Source organism: Amblyomma maculatum, chromosome 3 (genome assembly GCF_055883805.1).
Source record: "Amblyomma maculatum isolate TAMU_Amacu chromosome 3, ASM5588380v1, whole genome shotgun sequence".
Taxonomy (NCBI): domain Eukaryota; kingdom Metazoa; phylum Arthropoda; class Arachnida; order Ixodida; family Ixodidae; genus Amblyomma; species Amblyomma maculatum.
This window is the reverse complement of record NC_139346.1, coordinates 57,046,986-57,059,549: the sequence shown is the minus strand read 5'-3', so window position 1 is coordinate 57,059,549 and position 12,564 is coordinate 57,046,986. Positions and strand designations below refer to the sequence as shown.

At 46.6% G+C, this 12,564-nt stretch overlaps 2 protein-coding genes across 2 annotated transcripts; both read left to right on the top strand.

The window, feature by feature from the left end:
- Positions 1 to 7,630: 7,630 nt before the first annotated feature.
- On the top strand, positions 7,631 to 8,661 carry LOC146194811 (uncharacterized). Its single transcript, XM_084597560.1, has one exon. The coding sequence runs from the start codon at positions 7,854 to 7,856 to the stop codon at positions 8,580 to 8,582; it is 729 nt and encodes a 242-aa protein (XP_084453686.1). The 5' UTR covers positions 7,631 to 7,853; the 3' UTR covers positions 8,583 to 8,661.
- A 1,569-nt stretch (positions 8,662 to 10,230) lies between these two features.
- Positions 10,231 to 11,793, top strand: LOC146194810 (uncharacterized). The gene is made up of 2 exons (XM_084597561.1): positions 10,231 to 10,524; positions 11,140 to 11,793. Exons 1-2 carry the CDS (start codon positions 10,239 to 10,241, stop codon positions 11,757 to 11,759), a joined length of 906 nt encoding a protein of 301 aa, XP_084453687.1. The 5' UTR covers positions 10,231 to 10,238; the 3' UTR covers positions 11,760 to 11,793.
- The last annotated feature ends 771 nt before the right edge of the window (positions 11,794 to 12,564 follow it).

Here is a 12,564-nt window from a genome sequence, read left to right as displayed (position 1 = left end):
ATTAATCAATTTTCCTTCGCTTTTGCAGTAGTGTTTGGTACAACATTTCATGCAATTTGTCACGCACTTTTATTGACGTGGGTTTTATTCAATCCACCGAGTAAACTGCAAGTCATTAGCGGCAAAAATGTGCATGGAAATTGCATATTGCGCTAAAGTTTTCTCGTAGCCAGATACAAAGCGGTAACCTTCACTGGTCCGGCATGGTTCAATGAAAGCCCGGAATCTGCGCTCACAGCGCCTACAAATCGAGTTGCCGGTAAACGTCGAAGCCGTCGCAGGCACTTCAGCTCATAGAATGCACAGAAGAACCCGGTGATTATGGTGGTCTAACTAACTACGAGGTACAAAGTTGAAAAACACTTAAACGAGACAAAACGAAAGCTTCCTTCACAGTTTTACAGCAGATGAGAACGGCGCGGCCAAGGCGTTGAGAATTGCCTTAAGCAGCTGCGGCAAAGATCGATGCACGACAAGAATGGTAGCATCAGTGACTTTATCCGTTAATCTCCTGAGATAGCTGTTTGTCTAGCGGTATGTTTAACCTCCTGTATATTACTTATCAGAGCACGCTAGCATCTTCGCGGGATCAGGAACGGTGGTGCCTCGGAAATAATTGTTGCTTGTACGGCGTGGTACACTGCAGTCGCAATCCTTTAAACGTGCCAGTCGAGTTTGAAACCGTTCTTATATGGGAAATACAGGAGAGTGTAAATATACTGGCTAAACGCGCATTACAAGCGCCAAAAACGCTGCCGCCGCGGCTATGGCGCTCAGACTAATGCGACAGCTGCCCACTGCGGTATTTGTATGATGGCGGTGCGTGCCAGCGGCGTCCGCTCCTTCCTCGCTTGGAAGACTGCCAGAAGATTTCACTACAGCCCACCCCGAAAATTATACGCCGCGCGAATTTCGCTGTGAAAGGTCGCCCTATTGATGGTCGGCAAGCAGAAGACGCAGCTTTCACGCCAACCACAGCTGTCCGAATCATAGCGGCGGTGCGCCAGTAGTGATAGGGAGCATAAGCAGAAGAAAAAAAACGTAGTACGGGTTTCCGGCCAAATCCCTTGATTTCCGTCGACCAAACATTGCAGCTCCAGGGAGCGATACGGTATCGACACCTTATTCGATTCTGCCATTGAAGCAGACACACTCTCGCTCCCAATCTGCCATTGGAATACGAATGCTCCAAACAGAGCAGGAAAATTATCCGGATCTTCATCTGGAATTGAACATCGGTATCAATCATACATTAGTATATTTAAATTATCATTGTATATTTTGGCTTACTTTATTTTTATCACAAAGCGCGAGTTTATGTTTCCTTAGTGCAAATTATTGGTTATTTCTTCATATCTTATGAAGCTCGTGCGTGGCATGGTCGCTTTTATTTCGGACACTAGGTGCTACTACATTTATCTAAAATAACTGCATCCGAACGCAACTGCTATACCGTTTTTTCTAGACTGCGTCATGGCTTTTGACGCATTCTGTAGGTTCTTCGTTGTCAGCTTCAGATTCGGTGTGGTATGAAGAAAACACGATTGCCCACGAGTGCCCATGATGATCACGCATGTTTTCTGAACAGGATGCCGCTTAGTTCTTTGTATCCTCTTAGGCACAAGTTAGCCCACTAATCAAAATTTCTAGAGGACACTTTCAACCACTGAAGTGCGATGAGCTAAGGTGTGGTCGATCGTAGTCCTCAATTACGGCACCTCTAGCTCCCTCTCTACTGTCACTCCCACCTTTCTCCCTTCCTCTACGGCGCGGGTCAGGTCACGCCTGCAATTTGAAACACCGCTGATGCCTTCTGTTCTGCGTCTGCTTCTGTTCTGCTTGCTGTGTGGTGCGGTGTTCGAGGGAAGCCCTGTTGTTCTGAATGTGGGAAGAAGGAAAAGGAAATGCATGGGCCTGCTACTAGCTCTGTAGCTGAACCACCTCCGCTGCCTCGTGTGGACAGAAGAGAAAAAGTAGAGAAGAAAGAAAAAGAGACAGAAAAGACGCGCGTCGAAACAGCCGTCGTCCACCACCGAAGCAGTGGCAAGTGCAATGACGGCCACAACAGACAAAAATTCAGTGGCAGTGCCGCAATCAGCGTCGATCCCCCCTTCCCTAAAGCTCCCCGTCCCAGCTCCGCAGGGCCAGGAACAGCCACCCTTCACCACCCGTGAATGGCGCCGCATCGACGCCTGGATCGGGTGCCCGACTGGGTAAGCCTCGTATATGCATGAATCGTCTGGTCACATAACGACCAGTCGTGACGGTAAATCTCGCGCCCCTTGTTGAACGCAATCAGCGTTCTGTTGAACGCATCAAAGTGCACTGGCGTTCTATATTTAGTTTACAGGAAACGAAATGAGCCGTATCTCTCAGTCGCGGATTACAGCTACTATCATCTTCACGGTAGACCAGAAGTATGATGTGCCTTTCACGATCCCGGTCGATTTCATTGCGATGTTCGTGGAAGCCTACAAGAATGTGTAACCGGCATTTGAATGGGTATCGGTAATTGCGAATCTTGTGCACATGAAGTGTTTTTAACCACTTTAGGTTAGCCAAGGTTTGGCTGATAATTTTGACCCATTCCCACGCTATATGCATTGTTTGGCAGCTCGTTTTTCTTGTGCTGTGTTGTCACGTATGAGTCTGAGCAGGCAATAAGAAAAGGCCTGGCGCAGTTGGTTAGAGCGCTCGGCTGGGGATCCAAGGAATAGAAGTTCCATTCCCGGTGGAAAAAGTATTTATTTATTTATTTGTAGCAAACTTCTCCAGGTAGACAAGGAGAATTATGATATGCATTTTAAGGTCCCGGGAGGCATGGCCGATGCTGCCACCACGTGATAACGTCACAATCTCGCGGTATCCCGCTGAATCTCAAGAAATGTGACACTTTTCGTGATCGGGCGGACAGAGTCATTGCCGCGAGTATAAGCCTTCTTCACCTTAATTATTTGAGTGACAGAGCAGTCGCAGGCATTGTAGCTACCGCGTGATAATGGAAACAAACAGACACATGCATGTGGTCAAACGCTATTCTTTTCCTCATCTTGAATCTTTCTTATTTCGCTGCAATAGAGCAACTTTTCCTACCAAAATTGGGCAAAAGTGAACACAATGAGCGCACCCCTCAGGTATTTTATAAGTGTGCTCCACCGTCCACCGTCGTCTCCAATGGACGCCGGTGTTCGCTGTTACCGCTACGAATACGATTTATTAAGCGGAAAACAATAGCCTCCAGTTCATATTGGTAAGGCCAAATTGAACACCCTCATCATCACGGCGGCGCGCCAGTATTACTTCAGCTCCTTGAACTTTTATAAACATCAAATGACTTTGAGGGAAAGATTACTGAAGTCATCTTTCATCATCGTTGTCTGATTGTGCGTTTCTCCTGCTTTGTCTTCTCTTTAGCTGCGTTAGTGCGAATGCACTAGTTCACGACGTCTAACCCGGCTTTCAAGGATGTTCGCGACAGATACTGATCCCTTCCTTCCCTGTAAACGACTTACTAATGAAAGCATAAGTAGGTTACGTCAAAATTATAAATAGTGGTGATGGTAATTAAAAACAAATACTACTAAAATAGTTCTCCATGATAATTAGTGGATAAAGGAATAAAATAAAACTAAAATATGAAAAATAAAGCAAATTAAAATAAATTTTATTAGCAACGAAATGAAAACGTAAAAAGGTAAATAAATTTAAAAAACCTAAAAGGTAAACAATAAAACTTACAAGTGCATCCCTCGTCAGCTGCAACGGGACACAAACGTATGAACGGAGATCGCTAAGCAGAAGATATTAGAACACTCAGCCGGGCCCTGATCAGAGACGAGTGGGACTCGTAGTCAGTCCGAGCTGATGCTAAACTATTTTTTAGAGCAAAAAAAAAAAACACCGACCAACATCTAAAGCAAACCAAATCATGCTTTCGCACGTCTAACTCTGTTCAACCGTAGTTGAAACCCTGCTAATTATTTTCATCATGTACGGCCACCTGCTTAAAAATGCATAATATTGTTACTCTTCACTTATTTACTGCTAATATCACCTTTCAGGATGAATCCTTAGATATATTGTTTGTACTTATATTCTAGCGTTATGCTGACTGGATAGTTTGTATCAGGTCCCACATTACGCTTTCATTTACTCAAGCTGGCTGAGAAAGTTCGTCCAACAGGCGCGAAAAACATTTGCGTTGAAAACTTGCTCAAGGCAAGAGCACTTGTGTATCTTTCTTTTTTTTTTGGAATAACAGCGCGAAGGACGAGGACGAAGATCAGAAGGACACAAACACTCGTTTGAAGGACTCGTTTGTGTCCTGCAAGTACGGAAAGTCCAAGGTCCCTTAAAAGTCAAAAGTTCAAGGTCATGACCTTGTGGTGCGACACCGCGGTGATCAACAAGGTTACAGTAAAAGCGATCGGATGTTTATAACCACTCTTTCTTTCATAGTTTCTTGAAGGTCAATGGTTAGTCCTCGCAGACATTGTGTGTTCGCTTAAAGGAAAGAAAAAGCTCAGAATCCGTCACTTTTTTTTTTTGGTAACGCGTGAACTGCATAGCAAACATTTTCTCCTGCGCTTTGAAGGTGAAATGAAGATCAAATTGAAGCCCACGCGAAGGCTTGTTCTACTTAGCGCAGACTAGCTTTCCCTTCGAAACGTTTATCGGATATTTTGCTAAGAAGCATTGAATTACTCAGGGTGTTCCTCTCAGCATCCATTCGCTACCGAAGTACGTAACATGCAACCGACCGCTTCTAGTTCCTGAATGTCCGCCACGTTCCATTATTCTGCGCAAAAATTAGACATTGGGATAGACGCGCCGATGCGGCTGCCCTCAAAGACGCGCCGCTGTTGATTCGCAAGTGTTTCGCAATGAATCCAGCTACATATAGTTTCCTGCCAGATATCACCATTAGGCTCGGCAGTGCCGGAAGGGTCGCTCAAAAATATGGGCATACACGTGCAAACTTCTCTTTTAGCTTTTACTTCTGCGTGCATAGTTTTGCGCAAGCCGCTGCTTTTTCTAGTCTACATATACATACCGGTCAAAACACACCATTAACTTGTTGTGAATGGAATAACCTCTAAATACTCAGCTATGCGCCGCAATCAACGCGCACATGGAGCAGGCTCTGGCTGCATTTCAAGGCCCCTTGGCTTGGTGCCGCGATGACTTTATTAGGAGGCCCAAACTAAATGATTTTAGCCTGAAGACTTTTGGCAATTACTGTGCGTTCGCAGTGCATTTTCTCTTCCACATCCTTGCTTCTTCTGATTCCCTGCTGATTACATTGTAATGCACACTAGAAGCTTAAGATATGAGGCAGAAAAGGAGGGGAGTGGAGGAGGGCCAACGAAGAAAGTTTATTTGAAATAATGGTTAGAGAATGAAACACAAAATCGTACTACTAACACTTTAAAAGACAAGATGCGTGCCAAGATTCGAATATATTTTCTGCGCAACGAGAGCGTGTGTTCAAGCTTTAGAGGAGGTGGGAGCAGCTACATAGTTAGCATAGTGCTCTCGCACCTGGTCCAGGGACGCTGATTCATTCGTTGGGGTGTGGTTTCCAAAGCCAGTCGCGGCAACGTGCAGAGGCGCCGATTACCGGCGCTAGCCTGGGAATATTGAATGAAGAGAATGAAGAGCTTATAAAATGAAGATGGTTTGATTGTTTTCTGTTATAGCCCGAGGTTTCAAGGTGAAATCTTCAGAGCCAGATGTCCTTCAGGTCTAGCATGGGAGATTCAATCACTTACACTCAAAACACCTCGTCTGAACAATTCCGGTGGCATGTGCACTGACTGTGGAGGCTGTTTTGCAGCTATTTAAATTATTTCTAATAATGATATAACAGCATACTCGCATTATGCATGATGTCCGCGAACTCAGCTGTGCACTACTGCTTTCGCCTTGCCTGACAAAAAAGATATGTACATTATGGGGAGGAACTTTCCAAACGAACCTTTCAGCAGAAAATGTACTTAAGTTGGTTTCCAATGCAAAAGCGGAAATTTCCCTAAATTTATCTGATAGCTTCGTTGGGACGCTTTTACAACATCGTGTTTTAAAGTGTCCATGCTCGCTTCATTCCTACGTCTGTGCTACGCACCCTACTTCAAACAACCAGCATCCCTTGATGACAAACACAGGGAAACCCACCATAAATGGCAGGTAAAGTAACACAACACAAGCTGTACTTAATTTGGCCTTTGTTATCGGTTGGGCCCTGTTTTTCATCATGAAGCAATAGTGACTAGCCCGCATTTCCTTTTTTTAAATTAAATACCATGCGCACGAAAAAAAAGCTTTGTCCCGGTTTCTACACATAAGTTTCCAGCTCTATTTATATTCTAGAAGTAAAGCAAAGGAGGTTCTGATTGTGTTACATTGTAGAAATCACACACTATTTGGAAGAAGAACGGGTATTAGTATTGCTATTATATTCCAGTAGAAAATATTTATGGTAAAACAAGGAAGAGGGATGGAGGCAATAGACAACTCACGACCATCGCTTGCCACTTCCGCTGCTTTCCCGATTCTTCAAATACGCGGGTGTCATTTGAAAGAACGACCAAACACTTTGAGAGCACGGAAGAAACGTGAAGAGAAATGCGAAAGCCTGAACGTTGCTGCTGCTGTTTCGACGATAGACACATCATAATTTTGCATCACATCCTCTTCGTGTAACTGCCATGCGATTTACTGACATCTCTCTTTAGAAATCATTTTGGTCACGCAAACGTTCACACGTGAATTCATGGTAATATCTTCTTTCCAAACTAATCTTAGTCATGTGCCTTCATGACGCGTCACTTCATCTTATTTTGCAGGTCATCTTTGTCATGTTAATATTAAGTTACTTGATGGTGTCCTACGTTTCTTAGGTGATCTTGGTCATGTGCGGTGGTGCTTTCATCTTTTTGGAAGTGGTCAGTGGACTCTGTCACGTGACTTGAGTACTGTCAATTCTTTGTTCGTCATCTGGGCCGCGTGGCTCACATGATTTGTTGACGTCACCATTTCTGGCATGGCAATCTTGGAACGAGACTTTGTCACAGAGCATGATGATATCACTTTTTGTAAGTCACCCTGCTCATGTGAGTCTCGCGTCACTTGACGCCTTAAGCTGATTACTTATCATTCAGATTATGTGCGGTCAGTGAGGTTACGTTTGCAGGGTTGAAGCTTCAGGCACCGAAAATTGGGTTGTCTCCATTCCTTGTGGAGTGCTGCAGAGGTTAAAGGGAGGATAAACTGGCCTGTCCTTGGATTGTCTTCAGATGGGGAGCAAGTTATCCAGACTGGCGAGCTATGAGAAGGCTGTAGATTGCGATGCTTGCGTTACGTCCATATGCGGAAGTGGTTTTTAGTCTGCAGAAGGGATTTGGAACAGAATTTGGACTTCTGGGCGCAGAGTTCAGGTGCGAGAACAGGTCGTGAAGAATAAGCCGGGTTCAAATGGGAATACTAAAAAAAATCATGCACTGTCGGAAAAGTCAGAAACCGAATTCTAATGTATCGTGGTAGAGAACAGAGGCTGCTGGAACAGATGAGCAGCATGGCATTAGGCGTGTTCTGAGCAGCATATAATGTCAATGTGGACGGAAGTTGTATCGGGCATGCGCTGTCTGCCTTATCGTGTCAGCGCAGTCTTATCAGTGCTACCGCAAACTGTACGCTTAGCACTGCTACTGCCCCGCCTCCCTCCATTGCCTATAAAAGGGCGTGCTAATAAACCCTTCTTGTTCTTCTTGTTCCTGCAACCATGTAGTTGCCTCTATCCTTAGTGCGACACACATCGCGATACATGGTGTCAGAAGAGGGATCCTGCGACAGCTATGGAACTTCTAAAGGCCCCGCCACCTTTGCAACTGACCGGCAACCTCTCTGAGAATTGGAAACGCTTCAAGCAGAAATTCGACCTGTTCCTGCAGGCGACCGCAACGAAGGAGCAACCTCGCAGCGATTCTGCAAAAGCCGCACTCCTGCTGAGCATAGCCGGCGATGAAGCGCTCGACGTGTTCAACACGTTCAAGTTCGAGGCAGCCGAAAGCAAGGATGATTACTCAACGCTGGTTGGAAAATTTGAGACCTACTGTGCCGAGGTGAGCAACGAAGTTCACGAACGTTATGTGTTTCGCTCCAGGAAGCAGGCAGATGGAGAACCTTTTGAGAAGTTTGTCCGGGACCTCAAAAAGCAAGCCGCGCAATGTAATTTCGGAGATCAGCGTGATTCGCTAATCAGGGATCAGATCGTGTTTGGCACGAATAACTCAAAGCTGCGTGGGAAAATGCTTCGAGAGAAGTCTTTAACGTTGCTGAAAGCTGAAGAATTCTGCAAGGTAGCAGAGTCTCTCGCACAACGAAACGAGGTCTGGAAAGCCACGGACGACCTGGTCGATGCTGTGTCAAGGCACGCGCCACCATCGCGAAGCAAAAGTGATGATGACTGCAGGAAGCAGTACCGTTGCAAAAAGTGCAACCGACGGCATAGACCCAGACAGTGCCCAGCCTATGGGAAAAAGTGCCATGAATGTCGTAAACTTCACCACTTCGCGGTTTGCTGAGAAGGAATGTCTAAAGTTGAACAAGTTAGTAAAGACAGCAGCGGTGACGACTTTGACATTCTCGAAGTAGGAACTGAAAGAGGAAGCAGCAAAGACTGGGTAGTGGAAGCACAACTTGCCGGAAGAAATATTTGCTTCAAAGTAGACACCGGGTCCCAGGCCAGTCTGTTACCATTCTCTATGTACCGCAAGACTAGGGAGTCGCAGCAGTTAACGCCCACAAGTGCGGTGCTGAGAGCTTACACGGGGGGTGTCATAACTCACTTCGGAACAACGACACAGGAAGTAACTATCGGTAACACTTCCGCCACCGTGAAGTTCTTTGTTGTAAAGAACGGCCGTCAAGCCATTCTGGGACTGGATGCAAGCGAAGCTCTGGGACTTGTCCATCGCATGGTGGCTACTGTAAATGTTTCGGAGTACCAAGCGCTCAAGGATTTCAAAAATGTCTTTCAGGGGCTAGACTGCCTGAAGCAACCGTACAGCATGGTCATGCAACCATCTGCGATTCCAGTTGTTCAACCAGCCCGACGGGTTCCCCTGTCCCTGCGACAACCACTTCGGGAGGAGCTGCGTAGAATGGAGCGTGCAGGCGTCATCGTCAAACAGGATGGCCCAACAGACTGGGTAAGCCCATTGGTTTTGGTTAAGAAAAAGGATGGCAAACTTAGGGTTTGCATGGACCCAAGGAAAATAAACGAGCACGTAAAACGGCAGCACTACCAGCTCCCAAAGCGTGAGGACATGGAAGGGGAATTGGCCGGCGCAGCCTATTTCAGCTGTTTGGACGCAAATTCGGGTTTTCACCAGATACCACTTGACGAAAAGACGTCCAAAATATGCACGTTTTCTACACCCTTTGGAAGATACCGTTATCTCCGGCTGCCTTTCGGTATCTCATCTGCTCCCGAAGTTTTTCAAAAGCAGATGAGTGAAGTCTTCGATGGCCTTCCCGGTGTACACGTTTACATCGATGATATTTTGGTGTGGGGCGAAACCAAACAAGAGCATGACCAGAGACTAGTTGCAGTAATGAAAGCAGCTGAAAAAGCCGGCCTAACGTTCAACGCAGAAAAATGCAAGTTTTGCGTCACCGAAGTGCAGTTCCTAGGCGATATCATCACACGCAATGGCATCTCGCCAAACCCAAAGCTTGTGCAAAGTTTGCTGCAAACGCCAGTGCCCAAGAACAAATCCGATGTTCAGCGCATGCTCGGTGTGTTGAATTATTTTGGCAAATACGTTCCGCGCCTGTCTGAGCGAACCGCGCTGCTGCGAGCACTTATCAAGTCGCACTCAGAGTTCGAGTGGACTGAAAACCACATGAGGGAGTGGAAAAGTGTCATACAGATTTTAAGCACGACTCCCGTGTTAGCCATCTTTGATCCCCGAAAAGAATCTAAGATAACTTGCGACGCATCCAAAGATGGCGTTGGCTCAGCCCTTTTGCAGTGCCATAACGGCCAATGGCGGCCAGTTGCTTATGCATCTCGTGTGCTCACGCAAGCTGAGCAGCGTTATGCTCAGATTGAAAAAGAGGCGCTTAGCATTTCTTTTGGCTGCGACAAGTTTTACCAGTTCATTTACGTACAGAAGATTTTCATTGAGACAGATCATAAACCTCTACTATCTATAGCTGCAAAAGGAATTTGTGACATGCCCCCCCGCCTCCAAAGGTTTTTTTTTAAACTTCTGAAATACGACTTTGTATTGCAGTATGTCCCAGGAAAGCACCTCATTTTGGCAGACATGCTGTCACGATCACCTCCGGCTGCTCAAGACGACACCACTGGTGCCACTGACGACGTGGAGGTGCATGCAGTTGCCGCCTTGGGCTACATGGTGACGGATGCAACACGTGAGCAGCTGGCAAATGAAACTGCCCGCGATGACTACCTCCAGGCAGTCATTTCTTGCCTGGCAACTGGCAAGAATGTCGACGGGGAACTTAAACCATTTTCGTCTGAGCTTTCCGTCGTAAATGGTATATTGCTAAAAGGCAAGAAAGTTGTGATACCAAAATGCATGCGGCGAGTCATTTTAGCAAGAATTCATGCCGGGCATTTGGGACTACAGAAATGCAAAGAAAGAGCCCGTCGTCTTGTTTTTTGGCCCGGTCTCAGCAGTGACATCAGTGTATTGATCAAGGGTTGCCCGACTTGTCGCGAATTTGCTTACAAGCAAGCGCAGGAACCACTACTGATGCGCCCAGTCCCTCGATGTGCGTGGTATCGCGTTGGTGTTGATATTTTTTCTTCTGGGGGAAGCTCGTACATCCTGGCGTTTGACGCGTTTTCTAACTTTCCAGAAGTCGAGAAACTTGTGGACACTACTGCGAGGACGGCAATCGCTGCACTCAGTGCCATGTTCGCGAGGTATGGCGTACCGCTTGAAGTGTGCACCGATAACGGGCCACAATTTGCCAGTCACGAGTTCGCAGCCTTTGCAAGAACATACGATTTCGCTCACGTCACATCCAGCCCCCGCTACCCGCAATCCAACGGACTTGCAGAGAAAGGTGTTCAGGTGGTAAAGCGGATCATGAAGAAATGTGAACATTCACAGGAAGACTTCTGGCTAGGTCTACTGGCCTACCGCTGTACGCCACTGGAGGACGGCCGATCACCTGGAGAACTTCTTCAGGGCAGGTGCTTGAGAGCTAATCTTCCAGATTTTGGCGCTGTGCAGACAACTGTGGTCAAGAAGCACCATCAGAAGAGTGGCGGAAAGCCTCTGCCACCTTTAGCTGAAGGTTCTGTCGTGAGGATCCGCGACAAGACATGGTCAAAGAAAGGTACTGTCGTTGGCACTGCGGCTCCCAGGTCCTACAAAGTGCGAACAGAGGATCATCGGGTGTTTAGGCGCAACAGGCGGCATCTTCTGCAAACCCGTGAGAAGTGTGCAGCAGACACTAGGGACGACGACAGCGGTTCGTCCGAGCGTGAACCAGATAACCCCGGACAATCTGCTCGAAATATCTCGCCTGGTGCCACAATACGAACATCTGCTGACTCTCCTCGGCAACAGTCCGCCACCGACAGCCCGGTGCTCGGAGGCTCTGGAAACCATATTCCACTAGCTTTGCCTGGACCGACACCAGTTCCAAGGAGGTCGGCACGTACAGAGAAGCCACCGCAACGTCTTCAGTACGACGCTGCTTTTAATCAAATAGCTTGAACATTTGTTGTTTTCATTACCCCTCGGAGGATGTATCGGGCATGTGCTGTCTGCCTTATCGTGTCAGCGCAGTCTTATCAGTGCTACCGCAAACTGTACGCTTAGCACTGCTACTGCATCGCCTCCCTCCATTGCCTATAAAAGAGCGTGCTAATAAACCCTTCTTGTTCTTCTTGTTCCTGCAACCATGTAGTTGCCTCTATCCTTAGTGCGACACACATCGCGATACAGAAGTGGGCAAGCCATCATAGTGGCCTCTATAGAAAACTACCCCTGTGTTTGGGGACGGCGGCATTGGTCTGCTGTGCGCTAAAAGGTTTGATTCTGCAATCCACCCGAAATATGGGGTGCTAAAAGGCAAATGCCGCATCCAGACACTGAACCAGAAATGCGCCCCGGCGACGAGGGAAGCGTTAAGAACTGCAGCTATACTGCTTGGTGAGTCGGTCAGTCCCTAAAAACTGTAACACTTAGCCAATCAGATAAAGTGACTTTAGCACAGGCGTTGAACTGTACGAGAGGGAAAGCATCTGATAAAAAATATATTGCTAGGATTTACATGATATGAAACTGCACAAATCGTAATAGTGCCTGATCAGATTAGACAGCGAAACTGGATGAGACCTGTGAAGTGCTATTTTTGATACGGGGAAAAATATTTCTACACAAAATCGAGGATTTGCGTCGGTTATATATTAAATCCACATTTCTTAAACGTTAAAAATCTTCGAATGGGATTCACTCCATATCTACAAAGTAATATGGCACACTATAGCTCGCACTTTAGTTCCTTCGTCCAAGCACA